Raw genomic sequence first — 27,326 nt, forward strand, 5'->3', positions numbered from 1 at the left:
ATGAAGTTTATTGATATATTCTTTAGCGAGTTGTTGCACTTATAGGTTTCTTTTTCTTAATGTTCACAAATACATTTTCCTTCAGTGATGATGCATCTCGAATATGTACGCAGAAATATCAACCCCCTGAACACGCAGTTCCCCTTCTACCAGCATTGGCTCATTCCTTTGAAGCTTCTTGATACTACTGCGTTACCTTCGCCTGGAGCTTCACAACAAGATGTGTTTATATAGTAATGCAAACAGCAGGGTGGTGCCCGCACCAGGCAAATGTTGTATAAGATAGAATCAAGCAACACCCACATTAATACACTCCATGATTTTACTGCCTTCCAGCCATGAGACAGGTAGTGAAGCTCTTAGGTTGGATTTTTTTACGGAGTGAATATTATATTATATTATATAATGTGATATAATTGCAGTCCAGACATAGCAGAGCTCAACGTGTGCATTAAAGGGGTATTCCGGACAAGAATAAGATGTCTGATGGCAGGGGGCCCGCTGCTGAGCCCCTACCCGCGATCTCCCTGCAGCACCCGCATTCTGAATCTCCAGTTTCAGAAACCTCCAGGTTTCCGGGACTGGGGACGTGACGTCACGCCACGCCCCCTCCATTCATGTCTATGGGAGGGGGCGTAACGAACGTCACGCCCCCTCCCATAGACATGAATGGAGGGGGCGTGGCGTGACGTCACGTCCCCAGTCCCGGAAACCCGGAGGTTTCCGAAACTGGAAATTCAGTACCGGCATAGAATGCAGGTGCTGCAGGGAGGTTGCGGGGGGTCCCAGCGGCGTGCCCCCCGCGATCAGATATCTTATCCCCTATCCTTTGGATAGGGGATAAAATGTTTTTGCCCAGAATACCCCTTTAAAGGGGTTATCAGGCCAAAGACATCTTATCCCCCTATCCAAAGGATAAGGGATGAAATGTCTGATCGCAAGGGGCACGGCGCTGGGACCCCCTGCGATCTCTGTGCAGCACCAGCTGCTCTATGGTTGGATAACCCCTTTAATTCAGCCAAACTGAATGTAATATTCACCAGATGTGATAAGACAATGGCATAGTTGTCTACGTGTTAAAATATTTTTAGGGACACTTCAACTTTGACAGTGAAGACTGTGAAGGCTTATTATGGGTGTTGACCCTAAGACTATGTTCACACGGCAGAATGTCAGTGTGGAATTCCGCATGAATATTCCACATGGAAAATCCGCAGAGTCCCATTGATGTCAATGGAATTCTGCTGCACTGTTCACACGGCAGAATTTCAGATTTCCGCATTCATAGAAAGAATAGACTTATCTATTTCTTTCTGCGGATACTGGAAGGAAATGCATTGCCATCTATGAGACGGCTCATTTGCGGACGTTCCTCGCACCCTCTGGTCAGTCAAATGTGCTGAATGTCCGCACTTGTTTTCCAGGCGGAAATTTTGCCCCTTTTTTTTACGCCAGTGTGAACTCGGCTTAAGGCTATATTCACATGTAATATTTGGTCAGCATTTTTTGCCACAATCAGGAGTGGATCTGGCAAAAGGGAAAAAAAAAAAAAAACTTTACTGGAAAGATTTGCAACTTTTTCTGTTTTTTGGACCCACTCCCGGTTTTGGTGAAAAAGACTGATCAAATTACTGACCAAAATACCGATCAATATAATCATCAGGATAGATGTGACCTGTGTTCCCATTCCTCTGGGTTTAACCCATGATATTTTGATCAGTATTTTTAGTTAAAACCAAGAGAGAAAACAACACAGAAAAAAAACTATAATCTACCCTTTTTGAAATATACTGAACAAAATATTAACCCAACCTAAGACAGAGTTCTGTTACTATATATCTGGGTCATACGCACCATTGAGGCATCACTTGTGATTGCTATGGTGGCTCAGAACTGGTTGGTCTCTTCCATTAGATATGAGGTGGGGAGCTCTTGCCCTTTTTTTATGTCATTGGGTGGGAAATTATCCTAAAGGTCATGGATGGGTTCTGTCTACTGTTTTGGGTAGCAAAACACAACACAGGGGGGCCCTGGTTAATCTTTCCTAGAGGTCCCTTCTCTTCAGCACATGACACCACCAGGCATATATATTTGTGGACAACCATGCTCATGTCACTACCATATAGCAACCCGTATGAAACAAAGAATACTACAATTCAGTAGAGAGGACTGCCAATGCAACTTGGGACAGATCACTTCTGTCTCTGTACAAGCATGGGCTAAAGCTTGGCCATGGTACCTGTTTCTGGAGCGTGTACACCGTCCCCTTGGGGGTTGGGTACTAGGACCTTGATATATCTCATAGCTTATAAATATTTTATAACTTCTTATGAATAATTAGGAAGATTCATCAAAACTTTTGCCGAGGAAAAGTTAACCAGTTGCCAATAGCAACCAATCAGATTGCTACTTTTATTTTTCAGAGGCTTTTTCAAAAATTGAAGAGGCAATCTGATTGGTTGCTATGGGCAACTGGTCAACTTTTCCTGTGCACAGGTTTAATAACTCTCCTCTAATAGTTCCTGACACTTGTCTTTCTATGCCATCTGTTACTGTTTATAATGTGTTACTGATCCATTAAAACTAAACATACATGTCTCTGGATACCATCAGGTACTAGTTATATTAATGGACACCAAAGCCTCTCTTAACCCCTTAAGGACCGGGGGTTTTTCCGTTTTTGCATTTTCGTTTTTTGCTCCTTGCCTTTAAAAAATCATAACTCTTTCAATTTTGCACCTAAAAATCCATATGATGGCTTATTTTTTGCGCCAACAATTCTACTTTGTAATGACGTCAGTCATTTTGCCCAAAAATCTACGGTGAAACGGAAAAAAAAATCATTGCACGACAAAATTGAAACACAAAACGCGGTTTTGTAACTTTTAGGGGCTTCCGTTTCTACGTAGTAAATTTTTTGGTAAAAATGACACCTTCTCTTTATTCTGTAGGTCCATACGATTAAAATGATACCCTACTTATATAGGTTTGATTTTGTCGTACTTCTGGAAAAAATCATAACTACATGCAGGAAAATTAATACGTTTAAAATTGTCATCTTCTGACCCCTATAACTTTTTTTTTTCCGTGTATGAGGCGGTATGAGGGCAAATTTTTTGCGCCGTGATCTGAAGTTTTTAACGGTACCATTTTTGCATTGATAGGACTTATTGATCGCTTTTTATTCATTTTTAAATGATATAAAAAGTGACCAAAAATGCACTATTTTGGACTTTGGAATTTTTTTGTGCGTATGCCATTGACCGAGCGGTTTAATTAACTATATATTTTTATAATTCGGACATTTCCGCACATGGTGATACCACATATGTTTATTTTTATTTACACTGTGTTTTTTTTTTTTATGGGAAAAGGGGGGTGATTCAAACTTTTAATAGGGGAGGGGTTAAATGATATTCATTCACTTTTTTTTTTACTTTTTTTTTTGCAGTGTTATAGGTCCCATAGGGACCTATAACACTGCACACACTGATCTTTATCATTGATCACTGGTTTCTCATAGGAAACCAGTGATCGATGTTTCTGCCGCTTGACTGCTCATGCCTGGAACTCAGGCACTGAGCAGTCATTCGGCGATCGGACAGCGAGGAGGCAGGTAGGGGCCCTCCCGCTGTCCTGTAAGCTGTTCGGGATGCCGCAATTTCGCTGCGGCTATCCCGAACAGCCCACTGAGTTAACCGCCAGCTTTTACTTTCGCTTTTAGCCGCATGGCTCAGCTCTGAGCGCGCGGCTAAAGGGTTAATAGCGCGCGGCGCCGCGATCGGCGCGCTATTAGCGGCGGGTCCCGGCTTCACTATGACGCCGGGCCCGCCGTGATATGATGCGGGGTTACCGTGTAACCCTGCGTTACATCACGGGAGCAGGACCAAGGAAGTACCTGTACGTCCTTGGTCCTTAATTAAACAGATTACTTACAAAAACATTACATTACAGGTGCCGCAGGCATAGGGCAGGCCATAGATGAGCAGATTCTAAAGCTGGCATTAGAATCTGCTCATAGACATTAGATGACTGATGATTCGAGCAGGACTGGAAAACCTTCTAATGTGCCTTCTAACTCTCCCCTGACAGATGATGTCAGGGAAGAGAAGGAAAGGTAAGTTAAATTTCAACATGCCCGCTTTGACATGTCCGCTTTAACATGCCCGCATCCAGCTGCACATTCTGCTACCATTTTTACATTTCTGGTGGGAGTTGCAAATTCTCTCTTGTAAATGGTGTTTTCCTTAAAAGTGTTACTGTCATTAGTAAGTAATGAGAGTAATGTTCTCTAAGATCTGTATGCATAATAATAGGCATGTTTTGATATGTAAAATACTTTTGATCTATGTTTTACTATGCTCAGTCTTTTTGCAGTTCTCTTGGAACCCTTCTCCCTTGCCATGAGGTCTGCACAAATATTTTTACACTTGCAAAGCTTTGTGCCTAAAGTGCATTCTTTGTATAACCCTAAAGCAGCCATGTGGAACCTATATGGTGCAAATACACAAGAAATTAGTTCATAAAATGACCAAAGAAAATAATTTTACTTATAATTAATAATTTAGAACCTTATATGGCTTGTCAGTGTGCATGGAAATGCTCCTCTTCTGATAAGGCTGCAAGCTGTCTGGATCTCACAGAGGTTCAGCTCACACTGTTAAAATCTTGATTATGCTCTGGGGCACAGCAAGGAGAGAACCACACTCCCAGGTCCAAATTTCATGTTGCAGGACCAAAAGGACTTGGTTACCAGGGTCCGTTTGAAAATTAAAGAGACAGAGACCCCTAGTGGCTGTTTGTTTAAACAATGTTTTCACATCTTTAGCAAATTAAATTTCTAAAGTTTCTAACGACAGTAACACCTTAGGCACATGCAACATTTACTATAGTGTGATATCCCGAGCGGAAAACCCTTGTCTACTTGCCCTGTCAGGTGGATGTCACTATATAGTGCCCGCTTCTGCCACCACAGCTCCATATCTAAATATATGATGTCATGGAAAATGCCTTTATTGTGTTTCCCACTGTTTAATATCATTTTATTTTAAATGTCAAGTAAAGAGTTAAATTATATTTCTTTGGGAGGATGTGTAAGAAACCACATGAGCAGTCCAGCTAATCAGGGTCTCCTGCCCTGTCTCAACCCGGGTCTGATCAGACAGGGAGGAGTTTGAGTAGAGAGAAGAGCAGTGCAGAGTTAGTGAAGGTAGAGGCAAGACCTCGGCTGTGTGACCTGTCCCTTAACTCAGTCCAAAGACCCAGTTGCTAAGTCATTGGATTAAGAGAGACTACACTCTTCACACTGATCCAGCCGACTAGGTTGTCAGTCAAGTCTAAGTCAAGCTTTGGGGACAATAGAAAAATCTGATACACCCCATAGCACTCAAATGATGGATGAAGATCCTCAGGCTGCACCTGTCAAAGTCCACCCTGGTGGTAAGTACCAAAATTGGAATTCCTACAGTGAAGCAGCACAGTGTTAGTCAGCTCACAAAGTCAAGTCCAGTCTATTTCAGTCAAGTCAAGACAGGTCTAGTCTAAGTCATGTCAGAGTCGGTCAAGACTAAGTCCAGCTAAGTCCCCGCAATCTCATTAGAGCAACTGTTGTTTCTTGCTTCATCCACTGTTACAACTGCACATTTGTTTGTATTACCTTCCTGCAACTGTTAAAGTTCAAATGGTTACTTTGACCTGGCAATTGAGGAATTCTTCAGCCGGTGCTTGGCACCGACAACTGCTTATCCTTGGAGTGTGTTGGGTTAACACTCCTGGTGTCATGAACATTCACTTCAGTCACATCACCCATAAGTAAACAATAAACGCCCAATTCCTGCCTACAACAAGAGAATGGCTACAATGACAACATGACAAACTTTTGTCACACACAATATTAATACAAATGAAATATGAAGGAAAACATGATTTTAAGCAAATCGGAAGTTTAGATACCTTATCTCTCCAAATTAGCCAGGATAACAATTTAAAATGTATAACTATAATATGTACATGCACAAACCTTGCCATGGAGAAGACAAATCTTATGCCTCATGGCAGTACAAGTAATTACAAGTATTTCCAGTTTTTTCTAAAGATAGATGTCTGTGCCTCAAATCTAAACACAGGGCTGTGCCTCTCCATGTCTACAATACTCTGATGCAATGGTATTGAATCAACTTATTAAAACCCCAATAATGGTATATATTGTAAGACAGTGACAGGAATGGTTGTCTGGGTTCGCTATATTTCCCTATGGTGCCTGTTGTATGTGGACACTAAGTTTTAGGAAACAAATAACCCAATTAGAGAAAGCTAGACGATATATGAGGAATCCAGGAGAGAGTTATGGTATTTTTATGGTATTAAAAGCAGGTTCTTAGTGGGGCCTTTCATTCCCTTCCTGACCCAGCCAAGTTTTTCAGGTTGGCCCCAAATCAGCACATGTGATGAGGCTGATTAATACTCGGCTTAACCAAGTCTGTACTAAGAGGCTGTAAGGTACCTCTACCAACTGGAGACCTAAGTTGGCAGCATCAGAAGGGGGACATTTAACATTTTTAGTGACTGTTTAGTTGGGTGGCTGGTAGTAAGTCACCTGTACAGAGAGGGAAGATATTGTGTATGTAGCACTGGATAAGCAGGATTTATTTTGTATTTATTTGGGCCTCAAGTTCTATTGGACTTGTTCTACAGAGCTAATCTCTCACAAAATATATCTGATATAAATGATGCATTCATTGTGATGTGACCTATGAATCTTATTTTTTTTTAAACACAGACTGTATGATGTAATTCCCTTTTATAAATAATCTTCCCCTATTAGGAGTAGGCAGCCACTTATCTCCTACCAAAACAAATTCTCTTACACAGAAATCCAACATATCTGAACCCTCTGTACTCTGTTATCTGCCATCAGAGGACAGTCAAGGGGCCCCATTCACATAATATCATTGGCTGATAAAGGGCTTCATTCAGAACAATTGTCTGTTTTTTCTTTTACTGTAACAATATTTCGGCTAAGTATATGTATTGCATGTACATTATATATTTACATATTGCATGGAAATATTTCCTTATTCATTACTCTTTTAGTTAGCATGGTATGGCACCATGAAAGATAAAATATACATGTGGTGTCCCGGTACAGGACCTTGTCCTGTCCCTGTCTAAAGTCTCCTCAGCTAGAGTCCCTCCATTTCCACAGGGCTCTCCTGCAGGGCTTGCCCATTGGTCGCCTCATAGGAATGAATTACTGTATAGTGTATAAATGTATAGGACCTTCCTAGGTCATGTGATATATCATAATGGTTGTAAAAATATTTAGGACCTTTCTGGGTCATGTGTTAGTGTCATGTGATGTACCCAGAGTTCTCTGGGTTCAGGACCTACAGGCTTTGCAGCCAATGGGATTAGTCCAGCCTCCCTGATATATATAAGGGGCTGTAGTCTGTTAATTCACTCTCTTGAGACCTGGACACTAAAGAAGCACAATCAGCATATCTCAATTTATCTCAACTAGGCCAAAGCCTAAAGGATCAGCAGCCACTAAAATCGTGAGTTATAAAGCTCAACCTACAAATACTTTGTGACTACTATTCCACTCAAATCTTATAATTAGTAGCACAGTAGCCTGCTTAAAGGGGTATTCTAGGAAAAACAAACAAAAATGTTATATCTCAACTGGCTCCAGAAAGTTAAACAGATTTGTAAATTACTTCTATTAAAAAATCTTAATCCTTTCAGTACTTATGAGCTTCTGAAGTTAAGGTTGTTGTTTTCTGTCTAAGTGCTCACTGATGACAGATGTCTCGGGAACCGCCCAGTTTAGAAACAAATCCCCATAGCAAACCTCTTCTGAACTGGTCGGTTCCCGAGACACGTGTCATCAGAGAGCACTTAGACAGAAAAGAACAACCTTAACTTCAGAAGCTCATAAGTACTGAAAGGATTAAGATTTTTTTAATAGAAGTAATTTACAAATCTGTAGCCAGTTGATATATAAAAAAAAGTTTTTGCCTCGAATACCCCTTTAACCCCTTAAGGACTGAGCCCTTTTTCACCTTAAGGACTCGGCCATTTTTTGCACATCTGACCACTGTCACTTTAAACATTAATAACTCTGGAATGCTTTTAGTTATCATTCTGATTCCGAGATTGTTTTTTCGTGACATATTCTACTTTAACATAGTGGTAAAATTTAATGGTAACTTGCATCCTTTCTTGGTGAAAAATCCCAAAATTTGATGAAAAATTTGAAAATTTTGCATTTTTCTAACTTTGAAGCTCTCTGCTTGTAAGGAAAATGGATATTCAAAATATTATTTTTTTTATTCACATTTCCAATATGTCTACTTTATGTTTGCATCATATAATTGACGTGTTTTTACTTTTGGAAGACACCAGAGGGCTTCAAAGTTCAGCAGCACTTTTCCAATTTTTCACAAAATTTTGAACCTCGCTTTTTTTCAGGGACCAGTTCAGGTTTGAAGTGGATTTGAAGGGTCTTCATATTAGAAATACCCCATAAATTACCCCATTATAAAAACTGCACCCCCCAAAGTATTCAAAATGACATTCAGTAAGCATTTTAACCCTTTAGGGGTTTCACAGGAATAGCAGCAAAGTGAAGGAGAAAATTCACAATATTCATTTTTTACACTCGCATGTTCTTGTAGACCCAATTTTTGAATTTTTGCAAGGGGTAAAAAGGAGAATATTTTTACTTGTATTTGAAACCCAATTTTTCTCGAGTAAGCACATACCTCATATGTCTATGTTAATTGTTCGGCGGGCGCAGTAGAGGGCTCAGAAGGGAAGGAACGACAAATGGTTTTTGGGGGGCATGTCACCTTTAGGAAGCCCCTATGGTGCCAGAACAGCAAAAAACCCCACATGGCATACCATTTTGGAAACTAGACCCCTCGGGCAACATAACAAGGGGTAAAGTGAACCTTAATACCCCACAGGTGATTCACGACTTTTGCATATGTAAAAAAAAAAAAAAAAAAAAAATTTTACCTAAAATGCTTGGTTTCCCAAAAGTTTAACATTTTTAAAAAGGGTAATAGCAGAAAATACCCCCCAAAATTTGAAGCCCAATTTCTCCCGATTCAGAAAACACCCCATGTGGGGGTGAAAAGTTCTCTGCTGGCGCACTACAGGTCTCAGAAGAGAAGGAGTCACATTTGGCTTTTTGAAAGCAAATTTTGCTCTGGGGGCATGCCGCATTTAGGAAGCCCCTATGGTGCCAGGATAGCAAAAAAAAAAAAAAAAACACATAGCATACCATTTTGGAAACTAGAGCCCTCGGGGAATGTAACAAGGGGTTAAGTGAACCTGAAAACCCCACAGGCATTTCACGACTATTGCATATGTAAAAAACATATATATTTTTTTTACCTAAAATGCTTCTTTTCCCAAAAATTTTACATTTTTAAAAAGGGTAAAAGCAGAAAATACCCCCAAAATTTGTAACACAATTTCTCCCGAGAACTGCGATACCCCATATGTGGCCCTAAACTGTTGCCTTGAAATACGACAGTGCTCCAAAGTGAGAGCGCCATGCGCATTTGAGGCCTAAATTAGGGATTGCATAGGGGTGGACATAGGGGAATTCTACGACAGTGATTCCCAAACAGGGTGCCTCCAGCTGTTGTAAAACTGCCAACATGCCTGAACAGTCAGTGGCTATCTGGCAATACTGGGAGTAGTTGTTTTGCAACAGCTGGAGGCTCCGTTTTGGAAACCGTGGCGTACCATACGTTTTTCATTTTTATTGGGGAGGGGAGGGGGGCTGTGTAGGGGTAAGTGTATATGTAGTGTTTTTTACTTTTTATTTATTTCTCGCTGGCAGTTTGAGCTGTTGCAGAAAATTTGCCGCAGCTCAAACTTGCAGCCCGATACTTACTGTAAACCTCCGCCCATGTGAGTGTACCCTGTACATTCACATTGAGGGGGGACATCCAGCTGTTGCAAAACTACAACTCCCAGCATGCGCTGACAGACTGTACAAGCTGAGAGTTTTAGTTTTGCAACAGCTGTAGGCACACTGGTTATGTATCACTGAGTTTGTGACCTTACTCAGTGTTTCAAAACCAGTGTGCCTCCAGCTGTTGCAAAACTACAACTCCCAGCATGTACAGTGCATGGTGTAAGGTGACTGCTGGGAGTTGTAGTTTGCAACAGCTGGAGGCACACCGGTCGTGAAACACTGAGTTAGGTAAAAAAAAGCTGAGTTTCACAACCAGTGTGCCTTCAGCTGTTGCAAAACTACAACTCTCAGCAGTCACCGACAGCCAATGAGCATGCTGGGAGTTGTAGTTATGCAACCAGCAGATGCACCACTACAACTCCCAGCATGCACTTTAGCTGTTTGTGCAAGCTGGGAGTTGTAGTTATACAACAGCTGAAGGTACACTTTTCCATAGAAAAAATGTGCCTCCAGCTGTTGCAAAACCATAAGTCCCAGCATGCCCATAAGGGAATGCTGGGAGTTGTGGTGGTCTGCTTCCTGCTGTTGCATAACTACAGCTCCCAGCATGCCCTTTTTGCATGCTGCGAGCTGTTGCTCAGCAACAGCAGGAGGCTGTCACTCACCTCCTGCTGCTGCTCCGTCGCAGAACAGTCCCTCGCCACCGCCGTCGCTCCTGGGGCCCCGATCCCAACATTGACGCCGGGGATCGGGTCCCCAGCACCCGGGGTCGTCTTCCCGCACCCGCTCACGTCCTCCGGAAGAGGGGCGAAGCGGGTGCGGGAGTGACACCCGCAGCAGGCGCCCTGATTGGTCGGCCGACCGATCCGGCCGACGAATCAGGGCGATCGTGAGGTGGCACCAGTGCCACCTCACCCCTGCAGCCTCTGGCTGTTCAGGGCCGTCAGAGACGGCCCCGATCAGCCAGTAATTCCGGGTCACCGGGTCACTGGAGACCCGATTGACCCGGAATCGCCGCAGATCGCTGGACTGAATTGTCCAGCGATCTGCGGCCATCGCCGACATGGGGGGGCATAATGACCCCCCTGGGCGATATGCCGGGATGCCTGCTGAATGATTTCAGCAGGCATCCGGCTCCGGTCCCCAACCGGCTAGCGGTGGGGACCGGAATTCCCACGGGCGTATGGATACGCCCTCGGTCTTTAAGGACTCGGAATGCAGGGCGTATCCATACACCCTATGTCCTGAAGAGGTTAAAGCTAAAACTACAAGTCCCAACAAAGCCTGTGAGGAACCTGCATCCTGGTTACCTCGAGAGACACTGTATACTTGTAAAGACTGTTGCATAAAAGTTCTAGTAAAAGTTACCAGTTATCTCATAAAATCTGCTGTGGACATTCCATTTATAATCCCTGCCGTTTGTGGGCTGGTTGGCGGCAGGACCTCCAATACTAAGCAAACCGCACGCTGTCGTCACGACAATAACGGCTTAATACCACCAGACCCTGTAATATCATTGCAACACCCCAGACACCACAATACATATGGCAGCACAGCATCTCGATGGATAGCACTGATGCAAGGAGTTTGTATGTTCTCCCCATGTTCGCGTGGATTTCCTCCTACACTCCAAGACATACTTTTAAGTTTATTTAGAATTAAGATTGTGAGTCCTATTAGGGACAGGGATCAAAAGTGCTACAGAATATGTTGGTGCTATATGAATAAAAGGAATTTTAATGCCATGATACAAACAAGATGCTATACTACTCAGCAACATTTAAGATGCTCTCCCAAACAAAGGAAATGGACTTCCTGTGATAGGCGAATTGTTAAGTAGTCCTTACAGTTGACATCAAAAGAAACGAAGAACGAGATTTAAATTTCAATGAAGATCCTTAAGGGTGAAACATCATCTTGGGGTTTAGAGAAGGCGTTTGCTTTGTTCATGTCTGCTAGGCCTAGTATTGAGCTGGGAATCCTAAATTCACCTGAGATCACAGGAAAAAGGGCTACAGTGTAGGTCCGTGTTCTCCAACCACTGCGCCTCCAGCTATTGCAAAACTACAACTCCCAGCATGCACGGACAGCCAAAGGCCTTATAGACCACTTATGACTTGACCACTTACGTTTTTACTGCAGGCACATGTGACCCTACCCTAAAGTAACATCTGGTGGCAGTTTTTTTTTTTAGTTTTTTTGCTAAAACTAGCTATATGTGAATTCCGCCATATAAATATACGTTTTTCCAAACTTGACAACTCATTTATATAGTGGTGCATTAGAATTTGTACATCTGAAAGTAACACAAATCTGGTTCTTCTTTAGGATAGGGATGTGTTAGAGTCATTGGGCAATTTCCAGCATATATTCTGTCACACAGATATAAAAGATAGAGCTAATGTGATTTTGGGCTCTGCAGAGGCCACTTAGGCGTCTCTGGTCAGTGTCACACAGGCTTCTGCACTCACTTTCCTCCTGTTTCCCGGTGTCATTATTCTATTATTAATAATTAGATCATAGACAATTATCCGCAGCCACTAGAGAACACAAATAGAATTATCTGTGAGAGTGCTAGGGTTTACTAGGAGACCCTACCCCAAAATCTGAAATTAAAGAAAAAAAAAGAACAAAAACTGGACATCCAGAGTGGTACCTACACGCAAAAATGGACTAAAGTCCATTTTTGGGTGTAGGCTCCACTCTGGATGTCCAATTTATTTTTAATTTTTTCAATTTTACAGAACCGATTCTTAAAAGTAATGGGTAAAGACGTCGAGGCAGCCATTACAGGCTAATGCAGGTCTTGTGCCCACAGCACAACACCATCTGGTAAGGAGATTAACCCCTTACGCAGCACTAGTACTTAAGTAGTATTTCACTAGGAGCGCACCTCTCTTTTTTTCTTCTTTACTCTGCACAGTACCCTCCAAAGGCACAGTTCATAAAACCCTTCCATATCACGTGAATTGCAAAAACCAGTGCACTGCAAATCAAAATCAGCAGAATTGTGTAAACCAAAAGGCGCAAAAAAGGCGCAAATATACCCTGCTTGCGCCTTTTTTAGATGCAAAAATTTCCAAACTACACCTCCCTGCATGCCCAGACAGCCGAAGGCCGGGAGTTGTAGTTTTGCAACAGCTGGAGGCACACTGTTTGGAAAAACGGAGTTAAAGATGCTAGATAGGAGAAACAGTTGTTTTACCTATAGTGATCAGTCCCAATTCCCCATCAGAGATTCCAGTGGTAGGGGGGAGGTGAGTGGCTCATATGGGTTGCCACAACTCAAAGGATTATACAGATAAAATCCTTTTTCCTAAATTTCATGTTTATTGTCTGTATTTTCAAGTCTACCCCTGTTTGCACCTGTCCAAATTGCTGGGATCTGCCGAATAGATATTCCTAAGATAACAGATGAGAGTTGATGTTATTTCTGTTGTTATTTTCCCCCCACACTTCTTCAGTAGAACTCACATGAATAAATCACATGATGAAAAAAAATGCCAAAAAAAGACGTCTATACTATAACCTGATGTTTTTGAAACAACGCCACAAAGCCTGTGTGGTTCCACAGGGTTAAAGGTGAAGTTGTCAGTTTGTGACGCCAGGGCACCGTTAACCGACATGGTCCAAGGTTTGGGATGGACCAAGCATGGGGACAATGATGACACCGATGCAAGGTTACAGATAACTACCTTTTACTGCGGCAGGAATAGTTAGTTAAATCCTCACAGTACAGATTAGAGCAGAGGAGATGCAGAGTAACCCTTGGGAGCCCTTTTGCCTTGCTGAGACTTTACACTGACTTTAGACTGAGTAGTGCTTTACGCCCACTTAACTTTACTGGCTTTTAGATACTCAAGACTTGGGACTTTAGACTTGACTTTGGGTTATCCCACGCTGACTTGGGTTCTGCTAATGTCCAATTAAAGCTACACTGCCAGGGTATGGGTTAGCCCATTGGATCACACTGCCTGAGGCTTTCTACTGTATCTATCTCGGACTAGCACTTTGTGGCCTGTCGACAGCTAGGAATTTCTGACTCCTCCTGAGCGGGGAACACTTGCAGAATGACGGAGTCGTTTTCTTGAAGATTTACTTTAGGCTTCCCTTGAATCACCTTACACTCCTACTTACTCCTCTCCACACTGTAGCTCACACTGAGCACTGCACTCAGACTGAATAACTCCTCCCCCCTACACTATATATGGGCTAACTAGGGGGCCTCCCATTGGGCCAAAGGCTGTCCGGGCATGTATGCAGGTGTAGTTGAACAACAACTGGACGCACCTTGGTTGGGAAACACTGATCCAAGAGTTTGGACCCCTATGATTATGGTAGGCCCCTTTCAAATGAGCAGAAGAGTATGTGGCCTGACCACAGGTCTAATGACTGGAAGTTGCATTTATTTGTCTAAAATAATTTTATTAGGCAAATTATGCTATGCCACAGAACACAATTCTGTGTTGGGTTAATGCATTCAAGAAAATCATGGCTACATTTGTAGATTAGTATTAAACATTTATTCTGCCGATCGGCCCGTACACAGCGCAGGTAGAAAGTAGAGGGAAATCGGCAATAGGAGCCCTGGGAGGAGCACCGCAATATATCTGTAATATGGCAAAATACATGAGGCCTCAGGCTGGGATTACTATGATTCTACAGCATGAAGAGTCTATTTGCAGTTCAGTAAGGATTGTATGACAAGTGTCACATTATCAGACGAGTATAAAGAAGCCAATGATCCCCTTAGGTCTTCATCCTGTGGCTCACCAGCTGTTACAAAACTACAACTCCTGCTGGGAGCAACAGGTTGGCAATCAATGCCACTTATCGCTGTCGTTCATTTCTATACTCTATACCAGTGATCTTCAACCTGCGGACCTCCAGATGTTGCAAAACTACAACTCCCAGCATGCCCGGACAGCCGTTGGCTGTCCGGGCATGCTGGGAGTTGTAGTTTTGCAACATCTGGAGGTCCGCAGGTTGAAGACCACTGCTCTATACTAAGGATACGATCACACCACGTTCTGCCCCCATTAATAATATCTCTCAGCATCCTGCCGTAAACGGACATATACTGTTATGAGAGCAGCGGACCCCATTCAGTCACCTAGTGATTCCTTTCGGGACGTATATGCTATTTCAAAAGTCAAACAGCCCCGAGTATAAGTCCACTTAAAGGGGTACTCCAGTGGAAAACAAATGTTTTTTTTAAATAATTTGATGCCACGAAGTTAAACAGATTTGTAAATTTAAAAAAAACTAAAAGAAAAATAGCCAGCACAACTACCTAATGCCTAGTGCACGCTGCTGTGGCAAATACAGAGTATGCAAAGATATACAAAGAGTATATAAGATTTGTAAATTACTTCTATTTAAAAAAATCTTAATCCTTCCAGTACTTATCAGCTGCTGTATGCTACAGAGGAAGTTGTATTTCTTTCTGGAGTTCTTCCCAGACTGACCACAGTGCTCTCTGCTGACACCTCTGTCCAGGTCAGGAACTGTCCAGAGCAGGAGAGGTTTGCTATGGGGATTTGCTTGTACTCTGGACAGTTCCTGACAAGGACAGAGGTGTCAGCAGAGAGCACTGTGGTCAGACTGAAAAGAATTCCAGAAAGAAATACAACTTCCTGTGGAGCATACAGCAGCTGATAAGTACTGGAAGGATAAGATTATTAAATAGAAGTAATTTACAAATCTGTTTAAGGCTGCATTCACACCATGTTTTGTACATACGGGTGCCGGATCCGGCGGGGGGAGGGACAAACCGGGAGCTCCCGTACCCCAGCCGAATCAGCCCGTGACTCCATTTACTTTAATGAGCCGATCGGAGTCAAACGGAGACTCTGGTCGGCTCAGTTTTGACCCGTATGCGGTTTCCTGACCGGACCTAAAACCGTAGTATACTACACAAGATTTCCTGAGAAACATACCCTCAGCTTGCCAGTATTTAAAAAAATTAGCCCGAAGCACAATCACACCACAAAAGGGTTAAAAAAATAAATAAAAATAAAAGAAAAAAAGGACAAAAGAAAAAACCATCATGCGGGTCTTGTGTTCACATGGCGGAGTTTCCGCGCTGAATTCCGCAGAACAATTCTGCACGGACATTCCGCTGCAGAAGAGTCCCATTGATTTCAATGGGATTCTGCTGCACTGTTCACATGGCTGAATTTCTGTGCCAGATGTTTCTGCCATGGAAATTCCGATCCTGGTGTCTGCAGAAAGAATAGACACATGTATTCTTTCTGCTACGCTTTTCCGAGAGGTCCTAGCGCAGGCATATTCTTCCAGTGCTCCGTTGACGGTAGAAAGTCTGCACGGAAATTTTCTGTGCGGACAATCCACCGTGTGAACATAGCCTCATGCTTCCCTGTTCACCCCCAACTAACATCAGGCCTCAGGGCTTTTGGTCCAAATAGAAAAGCAATACAGCGAGTATGGTGGGTTTTTTTTATTGTAGTTTTTCCAAAGTAAAGTGGAATCCCGTTTTTACGTACCAGATTTTACCCAAAAGTCAATATAGAGTTATGAGACGCCAGACCCAATTTTTGATGATTTTTCCCTTGCTATTTTTTTCACTCTCCTAGGGTGTTTCTTTTTGCTTAGTTCTAGTATTGTAATATTGCAGCATGCTGAGACTATGGCAATTTTCTTAAATAAATCTTGTGGATTTATTGTGGATTTAAGCCATGTGGATGTAGCAATGGCATTTTTTCAGGCTTTTTTTCCCCCCAACTCTTAAATAGAAATCCTTGAGTCAAACGATAATAAAAGAATCACATGACTTGTCACGAGAAAAATGCAGGGGAAAACGTGGCAAAGATTAAAAAACGACTGAAAAAGATTGAAGCAAGTTTGGATGCTCCTTAGGAGAACTGGATACTTTGTGGCGCTGTGCTGATGGGCTAAATTGTAACAATTACAAATAGGAAATAAAGATTATTTAAAAAAAAATTTCTTTGGGATGATTAATTTGTAGTTGATGTCCACTTGCTGTGATATACTGTATTTTATTTGGAGTCCATTGTAGGGGTTTCTTGGTGGCTAGGTCCTAATAGGCGGTAATACAGGTGCAATATTAATAGTGCACTTGGTTTCAAAACTGGCACCAATCTGCTGTATTAAAGGGGTACTCCGGCGCTAAGACATCTTATCCCCTATCCAAAGGATAGGGGATAAGATGTCTGATCGCGGGGGTCCCGCCGCTGGGGACCCCCCCTGATCTTCCACGCCGCACCCCGTTAGAATCAGCCCCCCCCAGAGCGTGCTCGCTCTGGGTCTGATTACTGGCGATCACGTGGACGGAGCATAGTGACATCATGGCTAAGCCCCCGTGTGACGTCACGCTCCGTCCCCTCAATGCAAGCCTATGGGAGGGGGCGTGGCAGCTGTCACGCCCCCTCCCATAGGCTTGCATTGAGGGGGCAGAGCGTGACGTCACACAGGGGCTTAGCCGAGACGTCACTATGCTCCGTCCACGTGATCGCCAGTAATCAGACCCAGAGCGAGCACGCTCCGGGGGGGCTGATTCTAACGGGGTGCGGCGTGGAAGATCAGGGGGGGTCCCCAGCGGCGGGACCCCCGCGATCAGGCATCTTATCCCCTATCCTTTGGATAGGGGATAAGATGTCTTAGCACCAGAGTACCCCTTTAAAAAATAAAAAACACCTATACTAATACACACTGGGGGTCGTATAGAAAAAAAATCTTCACGTTAAAAATGTTGCATTTTGCAGCAAAAATTTTGCACAAAAAACATTTTCATCAGATATTCGAAGTGTTTTACATGAGAAGATTTACGTCCAAGGTTTACACTAGTCTCATCAGTTTTGACAAAGTGGGCGTGGCTATGTTAATTTCATGTTTTACATGAAATATTCATAGGGGTGAGAGTCGATTTTACATCAAAATTTTCACACCAGCTCTTTGCTAGTGTAGAACTTGCAGATGAGTTGTAGTTTTTTTCTTCTTTTTTTTCTTGAAAAAAGGTGTTATTTAATCAATTATTGAAACAAAAAGAATTATTGGAAAATGTTAATAAAAAAAAAGATATTTTTTTTAAAAATATTTTTCATGGTCACTGCGCCTGCACTCACACTTATCCCCTGGCCATGTTTTATTTATACCGTTATGGCGTATGTGAACACTAGTAATTGTGGTATCCAAGCACCAATGGCTGTCCTGTGGCTTCAGACTGCTTTGGGCAGCACAATGTGTTGGGCCCATCAAAGGACTAAGGCAATGTTTCCCAACCAGGGTGCCTCCAGATGTTGCAAAACTACAACTCCCAGCATGCCTGGACAGTCTTTGGCAGCCTTTGGCTGTCCAGGCATTCTGGGAGTTGTAGTTTCTCACCCTGGTTGGGAAACAGTGGACTAAGGCTACATTCACACTACAGTTTGTCTCCGGCAGTGTGAAGTCTGTTATTTTAGTATCACGAATAGCGGGAGAATAAATAGTGCTTGCGCCGTCTTTTTCTCCCGCTATTCTCTCTGAAAATAGAGGCGCCCAACGGAACCAATTGACTATAATGGGGTCCATCAGGACCTGTTATTGCCTGTTATAACCCATCAAAATGATAGCCGTCAAACTCCCCCCCCACAAAAAAAAAATTTGAGTTTGACGGTCGTTATTCGCGGGTTATAACAGTAGTGTGAAAGGGGCCTTATTGTACTACTAATTAGGTTTGCACTTTATTGAGAAGTAATATATTTTTCTAATTAATTCTATTGTTATCTGTATATATGTTATCCATGTGTTACTGTACCCTTAAGAGAGAGCAGTGTAAACCCCATGTGACTCTGCCTGCCAATGGGAACCCCAACATTCTGCCCCTTATAGTATAGTGGAGGAGGAGTTGCCCCAGTTACTGCAGAGCAGCAGTGTGGTAAAGGTGTAAGGTGTGTTGTGTTGTGTGCTCGAAGGGAAGGCCCAGATGAAATCTAGTTCATCTGGTCATTCTGCAAGGATCACCCGTACGGTGGAAGTTCATGCCCCGGCGGTGAAGGCTACAATACCTTGACAGAACCCTACTTACCAGGATTCATCTACCCGTCTTACAAGTTAGTATAATTCCATTTGATGAAAGCACCACAAGTCCCAGCAAGGCAACAGGGCTCCCGGGGGTTTACGCTGCATCCTCTTACCCAAAACCAACTGTCTGTGTAATACCATGTGCACTCAGCTCAGTAAAGACAGTTATCCATAACCTGACGTCGGTGTGTTCACTTACTCCCCGTGTCTGGCCCAGGAGAAGCTGTCTCTAACCTCACACCGTGTATAGGCTAACAGTGCCCTGGCATCACGAAGTGATAAGGCATTTCTCCAAACACCCTGTCGCTACCACAAAGCCATATGAAATATTATGTGAGATGCTTCCAACAGAATTTTCTGTGATTCTGGTGCCAAAATCCTAGTTTCAGTCTGACACCTTTTTTTTTATTTCTTATTAATTTCATTCCCACATGTCAGGGACTGACCGCTTTCATTCGCAGACGGTGGTAAATATGAGTTTCTGAGATTAAGCTCAAATTGCGTCTTCAAAAAGCTGAGACCACTGTGAAAGGCAGGGCCCTATCTGCACAACAATGAGCTCTTGTGCGCCTCCAGATAGCATGGAAATGAATTTAGCCCAAAGCACTGGCAATAAAGAGGCCATCTGACAAACGCCTTTTGTCTCCTCTTTAACCCTTATCTCTGCCAACACGTAACACAATGTATAGGAAACCAGATTTAAAAATGATGAATGGAACTCCAGGAGCAAGCACCACTGTGACAATGATGTTCTTGTGTGCTACGAATCCCTTCTCCCATATAGGCCCAAGTAAACCTGTAGCTGTCCACCTGCTGGGAGACTACACGTTCCAGGAAGCCCTATGTCTAAATACCCAAAATACCCTTACCTAACCTATGCTGTATGCTAAAATCCAAGAACGTTCAGGTTGTAGATGAATGATAACTCACTTTTTCCCTATTACAGTTCATTTCTCTAGAGCTGTGTTTCCCAACCAGGGTGCCTAGAGCTGTTGTAAAACTACAACTCCCAGCATGCCCAGACAGCCTTCGGCCACTGGCAGGGGCCTAGAACAGTGTTTCCTAACCAGGATGCCCCCAGCTGTTTCAAAACTACAACTCCCAGCTTGCCCGGACAATCTTTGGCCAGTTACAGGGCCTTAGAGCAGCGTTTCCCAATCAGGGTACCTCCAGCTGTGGCAGAACTACAACTCCCAACATGCCCAGACAGCCTTCAGCCACTGGCAGGGCCCTAGAGCAGTGTTTCCCAACCAGGGTGCCTCCAGCTGGTGCCAAACTACAACTCCCAGCATGCTGAGACAGCCTTCAGGCACTGGCAGGGGCCTAGAGCAGTGTTTCTCAACCAGGGCACCTCCAGCTGTTGCAAAACTACAACTCCCAGCATACTGAGACAGCCGAAGGCCACAGGCAGGGCCGTAGAGCAGTGTTTTCTAACCACGGTGCCTCCAGCTGGTGCAAAACTACAACTCCCAGCATGCCCATACAGCCGTTGGCTCTCTGGGCATGCTGTTTGTTGCAGTTATGCAACAGCTGGAGGCACCCTGGTTGGGAAACAACGCTCTACTATCCTGCCAGTGGCCTTCGGCTGTCTCAGCTTGCTGGGAATGGTAGTTTTGCAACAGCTGGAGGTGCCCTAGTTGGGAAACCCCGCTCTAGGCCCCTGCCAGTGGCTGAAGGCTGTCTAGGCATGCTGTGTGTTGCAGTTATGCAACAGCTGGAGGCACTCTGGTTGGGAAACAATGCTCTACGGTCCTGCCAGTGGCCTTTAACATATTGTTAATTGTTTCTTTCTGAATCATGAGTGATACAATTTGCTGGTTACTTATCACATACAAATAGAACTTATCAATATAGAAAAACTTTAACCAGTGATCTAAAAGTTTATAAACCACCACCCACATATATAAATACATACATATATATATATATATATATATCTTACATTATTGATATAAACTTAAATCAATACAAATCAATGTCACATAAATTTGAAATCATCCAGTCCGCCCCCAGCCGGGTGTCACTTACCTGATGCGAGTCATTCCATACACTGGATATACCTGTGCTGTTTGCATGAGTGTCTGTGACGTTCTCAGGTAGGAAAGCGATTGATCCCTTATTGCCCATTTTCCCTTATTCACTGAGGGATAAAGGGGCGAACTGATTGGCTGTTCATAGAAAGTTGGCATCAGTTTAGTGCAGGGCTGGCAGCAGACCCTGGCATGGTATGAGTGACCACAGCTGGTGCACAGTGCCACTGGCTTTGTTGGCAAGCAGAAATTCCCAGTGTGCACTCACTTCCTACTCCAGGAGGGTGTGTGAGTGATCTCCCAGTACACACCCCTTGTTCACAGCAGCTCTGCACACAGTACTTGTCAGTCTACAGCAGAGCAGGACAAAAGTGTCATTGTGTCACAGCGTAACAATTCGCATGTCTGGGCTATCGCATGCTAAAAGAGGGCAAGACCCTAGAACAGTGGTCCCCAACCTGCGGACCTCTAGATGTTGCAAAACTACAACTCCCAGCATGCCCGGACAGCCAACGGCTGTCCGGGCATGCTGGGAGTTGTAATTTTGCAACATCTGGAGGTCCGCAGGTTGGAGACCACTGCCCTAGAAGGCAACGTTCCATCGTGACTACTAGAGATGAGCGAACTTACATTAAATTCGATTCGTCACGAACTTCTCGGCTCGGCAGTTGATGACTTATCCTGCGTAAATTAGTTCAGCCTTCAGGTGCTCAGGTGCTCCGGTGGAATTACATCAACTGCCGAGCCGAGAAGTTCGTGACGAATCGAATTTACTGCAAGTTCGCTCATCTCTAGTAGTCACGATGGAACATTGCCTCACAACTCCCAGCATGCCCGGACAGTAAATTCGATTTGTCACGAACTTCTCGGCTCGGCAGTTGATGACTTATCCTGCGTAAATTAGTTCAGCTTTCAGGTGCTCCGGTGGGCTGGAAAAGGTGGATACAGTCCTAGGAAAGAGTCTCCTAGGACTGTATCCACCTTTTCCAGCCCACCGGAGCACCTGAAAGCTGAACTAATTTATGCAGGAAAAGTCATCAACTGCCGAGCCAAGAAGTTCGTGACGAATCGAATTTACTGTAAGTTCGCTCATCTTGGCAAAACATTACAGGGGTACTCCGGTGAAAACCTTTTTTCTTTTAAATCAACTGGTGGCAGAAAGTTAAACATATTTGTAAATTACTTCTATTAAAAAATCTTAATCCTTCCAGTACTTATTAGCTGCTGAATACTACAGAGGAAATTTCTTTCTTTTTGGAACACTGATGACATCACGAGCACAGTTCTCTCTGCTGACATCTCTTTCCATTTTAGCAACCATGCATAGCAGATGTATGCTAAGGGCAGCATGGTGGCTCAGTGGTTAGCACTGCTGCCTTGCAGCGCTGGGGCCTTGGGTTCAAATCCCACTAAGGACAACAATAAATAAAGTGTTAATATTATTATTATTATTATTATAATGTCAGCAGCGAGAACTGTGCTCGTGATGTCATCAGAGAGCATTCCAAAAAGAAAAGAATTTCCTCTGTAGTATTCAGCTGCTAATAAGTATAGGAAGGATTAAGATTTTTTAATAGAAGTCATTTACAAATATGTTTAACTTTCTGCCATCAGTTGATTTAAAAGAAAAAAGGTTTTTACCGGAGTACCCCTTTAACTTTTCTAATATACTTCATAAAAAAAAAAAAAAGTTTATCTCCTTTTTCGTTCAATAAATTATTATTGAGAAAGTTTTGCAATACAAACATAAAAAACCAAAAGGACACGGCGACAGACGCAGCCGCCACAGTTATCACAAGGCTTGTGTGATTAGTTGGTACATCGAGAAACATTGGTAAATAACAACAATAACTGAAAGAAACAAAGAACATTAATCCAGTTATGAACATACCTCCATATTTCCAAATATCATGGAGGAGACAAAGACAAGTACAGGATGGAGTAACAAAGATAGCATATCCATGAAGTAGTTACCCAAGCATCATATACATGAAGGGGCTATGAATCAAGGTGTCAATAGGTGACACGCGTATTATGGCCCTATATAGCCTAATATAGGAAATTAGAGATGAGCGAACTTACAGTAAATTCGATTCGTCACGAACTTCTCAGCTCAGCAGTTGATGCCTTATCCTGCATAAATTAGTTCAGCTTTCCGGTGCTCCGGTGGGCTGGAAAAGGTGGATACAGTCCTAGGAGACTCATTTCTAGGACTGTATCCACCTTTTCCAGCTAACGGGAGCACCGGAAAGCTGAACTAATTTATGCAGGAAAAGTCATCAACTGCCGAGCCGAGAAGTTCGTGACGAATCGAATTTACTGTAAGTTCGCTCATCTCTATATGAAATGATAGTGAATGAAATGAAGTAGGAGAGAGGTGTATCGTTAACTGGGTAAATATCGATAGGAAAAGGTCAGATATCTTTGCAATGTGGGAAAGATTTCCACAACGCCCAACGTGCTTGGAATTTTTTCATATTACCTGAGCCCATGGCCAGAATCTTCTCATATGAATAGGTAGTATTTACCGTATTTTTCGCCGTATAAGACGCACTTTTTCTTCCCCAACACTGGGGGGAAAAAGTCGGTGCATCTTATACGACGAATACACCCCTATCGCGGCGGTCCCTGCAGCCATCAACGGCCGGTACCCGCGGCTAATACAGGATATCACCGATCGTGGTGATGCCCTGTATTAACCCTTCAGACGCGGCGATCAAAGCTGACCGCCGCGTCTGAAGGGAAAGTGACACTAACCCGGCTGTTCAGTCGGGCTGTTCGGGACCGCCGCGATTTCACCGCGGATGTCCCGAACAGCCCGACTGAATAGCCGGGTTAGTGCTTAGAGGACACCGGGAGGGACCTTACCTTCCTCCCCGGTGTCTTCTCCGTTCATGGATCCCCTGTATGGCCGGCGCTCTCCTTCCTTGTCGTCGCGTACGTGCGTCGGCGTGCGTAACGACGTGATGGCGGCGACGGAGAGCGAGGATATCCGGCCGGCAGCAGAGACGTTCCGGAGCGACTGGGTCACGGCGACAGCGATGGAGCGACATCCAGGGCAGCGGTGACGGGTCCGGAGCGGCGGGGACACGTGAGTATTACCTCCTATGCAGTGGTCTTCAATCTGCGGACCTCCAGATGTTGCAAAACTACAACTCCCAGCATGCCCGGACAGCCGTTGGCTGTCCGGGCATGCTGGGAGTTGTAGTTTTGCAACATCTGGAGGTCTGCTGGTTGAAGACCACTATTGGGTTCAAAATCTTTATTTTTTTAGATTTCGCACCTATAAATTGGGTGCGTCTTATACGCCGGTGCGTCCTATAGGGCGAAAAATATGGTAATTTCTGGATCAATATATCTATAGGAGGAGTATTAGAAGATTTCCAATGGCAAACCAAAGAGGTTTTAGCGATAATACAGATAATGCAGAATAGGTCTCTAAATATGAGTGGGATGGAGTTCGTTCCTAAAAATAACAATACCAAGGAGGGAGACCATTGGATGGGAGAAAGCAGTAGGCTTTCTATTAGTACTCTACAATCTTTCCAGAATTGGAGAAGAGCTGGACAGGTCCACAAAATATGGTATAGTGAGCCCACTTGACCGCAGCCTCTCTAACAGTATGGGGAAGAACCTGGGAATGCTTTGGCTATTTTGTCAGGGGTGAAATACCAACGTAGGATAGTCTTGTAGGCAGACTCTATGGGGGGAGATTTATCAAAACCTGTGTAGAAGAAGAGTGGTGCAGTTGCCCATGGCAACCAATCAGATTGCTTCTTTCATTTTTGAAGAGACCTGTGAAAAAGGAAAGAAGCAATCTGATTGGTTGCTATGGCCAACTCAGCAACTTTTCCTCTGCACAGGTTTTGATAAATCTCCTTCTATGTGTGAGGAGCATTGTTGCGCTTTATTCAGGCAGCAGAAAGCAGATTCCCAATCCTCTGGGGTAGTAGAGATAGCTAAGTCCCTCTCCCAAAGTCTCAGGGGAAAGGATTTTGTACATTTGTCGAAGTGTAGCATTGATGAGTAAAAAGGCTTAAGGCCCTTTATGGCAGAGGAGAGGAGTTGGGTAGTCGAAGCATCTGTTCTCAGAGAGGACAGTTGTAGAGTAGGTAGTAGATGCCTTATCCTGAGGTATTTATAAAAGTCCAAAGTATAGATCCCGTATTTGTGTCGGAGCGTTTCAAAGGAGTGTAGTGTGTCCTGATGATATAAGTGGCCTACTGTCCTAATACCTCTATCCAACCAATGTCGCAGGTCAAGATCAGGATAGTTAAGTTGGATTAAAGGGGACCTCTCATCTAATAAACTTTTGATATATTTTAGATTAATGAATGTTTAATAACTTTCCAATAGCATGTTAATGAAAAATATGCTTCTTTCTATTGTATTTTTCCCGAGCAGTCCTGTCAGCAAGCATTTCTGACTCATGCTGGAGTCCTAAACACTCAGAGCTGCCAGTCTGCTTTGTTCACAGCCAAACAGGCTGTGAACAAAGCAGGCTGGCAGCTCGTAGTGTTTAGGACTCCAGCATGAGTCTGAAATGCTTGCTGCCAGGACTGGTAGGGAGACCCCTAGTGGTGGTTTCTTCAAAGTGGAAAATTAAATAGAAAGAAGCATATTATTTAATAACATGCAATTGTGAAGTTATTCTGCATATATTAATCTATAATATATCAAAAGTTTTTTTGATGAGAGGTACCCTTTAAGGGGAGAGGGAGGGAGTGAAGGTCTGACGAGCCCGTTGCACTCACAGTAGATAAATAGGTAGACCAGGCCTTTTTATAGAAATTGTGGATTATAAAAAAAACAAAAACAAAAAAAAACACTAGGGGTCCCCATGTCATCCAGATCATAATTCTGTCTGGCTACAGCATCATCTTTGTCCCAGTCTGGGACAAAGTCCAGGAAGTGTGGGCGGGACTAACAATGAAAACAGAGAGGAAACAGAGAGGAGAGGGGTTACAGAGCGTCCTGCAGTGATTGGATGAAAATACTCAGCACAGCAGACTTCGGGTGCGCTAACACTGCGGAATTCCGTCTGGCGGCCGCCGCCGAAAATACTTCGGCGCTAGGGCCGCGGGGCACTGAGCCGTCACCATTGACCGCTATGCAGTACTTGCGGAATCCGCATAAAGGATGAACATGTTTCAGCGGCGGAATAGTCAGCCGCTGAAATTCCGCAGTGTGAAGGGGTCTCGCGGAAACTCATTCACACTAATGTTAAGTTCACACCGCGGAATTCCGCCCACGGAATTCCGCCCGTAGAATTCCGTAGTGTGAACGTACCCTTAGGGAGAAAGTGAATGCATAGTGAGTGAGGGTGGGCTCAGTTCTGTCCTCAGACATTTCCCTTCCTGAGCAGTGGATGTCAGAATGTGTAAGCAGCAAAACAGAGGCATCTGTGAGCCAAATACAGAAGCTAGACATATTAAAAAGACATGTAAAACATCTGCATGACCTAGTGAGTGACATACAGAAGCATTATTTTTTTTCTGTGATATGACAGGTACTCTGCCCCTAGTCTGATCCCAGGGGGTCCTGCCTTTAGAACCCCTTGCGATCTCCGGGGCCGTCACCCCAGCGTTCTGAACATATTTGTTTAGAACACCGGCTTCGGGTTTCCGTGTTCGTGACGTCATGCCACTCACCCTCCATTTATGTCTATGGAGCAGAAGTACACAGCCGTCACACCCCCGCCCATAGACATGAATGGAGGGGGAGTGTCATGACGTCACAAATACAGAAGCCCAAAGCCGGCATTCTGAACAGAAATGTTCAGAACGCTGGGGTGCCGGCCCGAAGATCGCAGGGGGTCCCGGGAGCTGGACCAACTGTGATCACACAACTTATCCCCTATCCTTTGAATAGAGGATACAATGTCTAGGGGCATAGTACCCCTTTAACCCATTATGTTTTTTTTTTTTTTGTTTTGTTTTTTCCATCTTTCTTTCCATACATTTTTTAGCTTTTCTATCAATGGACCTGTCGGGGGGCTTGTTTTCTTGCGTTGTGAGGCTTTGTTCACATCTGTGTCGTAGGCCCATTCTTCTGTCCCAGATTTTGCTTTCAATGATGGGACACAAATAGCACTGCACGCACTGCTTAGAATTCTGCAAAATGATGGACACAAGATAGAAACACAGCTGACCCCATTAAAGTCAGTGGGGTCCCTTGGGATGGGTTGGTGTCTGTCATGCGGTGGACCGTCCTGCTACATTCACTGCTCCTGAATCAAATTTGCAATGGAACCTCCAATGCAGATGTGACCCTAACCCGAGCTGTGTTTTTTTTTTATTGGTTTCACTTTGGGGAAGCTGTGT

At 43.8% G+C, this 27,326-nt stretch overlaps 1 protein-coding gene across 6 annotated transcripts in view; it reads right to left on the reverse strand.

Moving 5' to 3' along the window:
- NIPAL2 (NIPA like domain containing 2) overlaps positions 1 to 27,326 on the reverse strand; it is a 187,191-nt gene that overhangs the window by 111,453 nt on the left and 48,412 nt on the right. Inside the window, exon 1 of one of the 6 annotated variants that reach the window (XM_056522369.1) lies at positions 24,680 to 24,723. The exons of 1 other annotated variant lie outside the window; for it this stretch is intronic. Coding sequence is in view for 3 of the 5 variants with exons in the window: in XM_056522368.1 (XP_056378343.1) it covers positions 21,002 to 21,100 (99 nt within the window). In the remaining 2 variants the exon portion in view is untranslated. Of the gene's footprint in view, positions 1 to 21,001; positions 21,281 to 22,894; positions 23,061 to 23,871; positions 24,116 to 24,679; positions 24,724 to 27,326 lie in introns of those variants that run through there. 4 more of the 6 variants (XM_056522370.1, XM_056522366.1, XM_056522368.1 and 1 more) reach the window with 4 other exon arrangements.

This window comes from Hyla sarda, chromosome 5, assembly GCF_029499605.1.
Source record: "Hyla sarda isolate aHylSar1 chromosome 5, aHylSar1.hap1, whole genome shotgun sequence".
Classification (NCBI taxonomy): Eukaryota; Metazoa; Chordata; class Amphibia; order Anura; family Hylidae; genus Hyla; species Hyla sarda.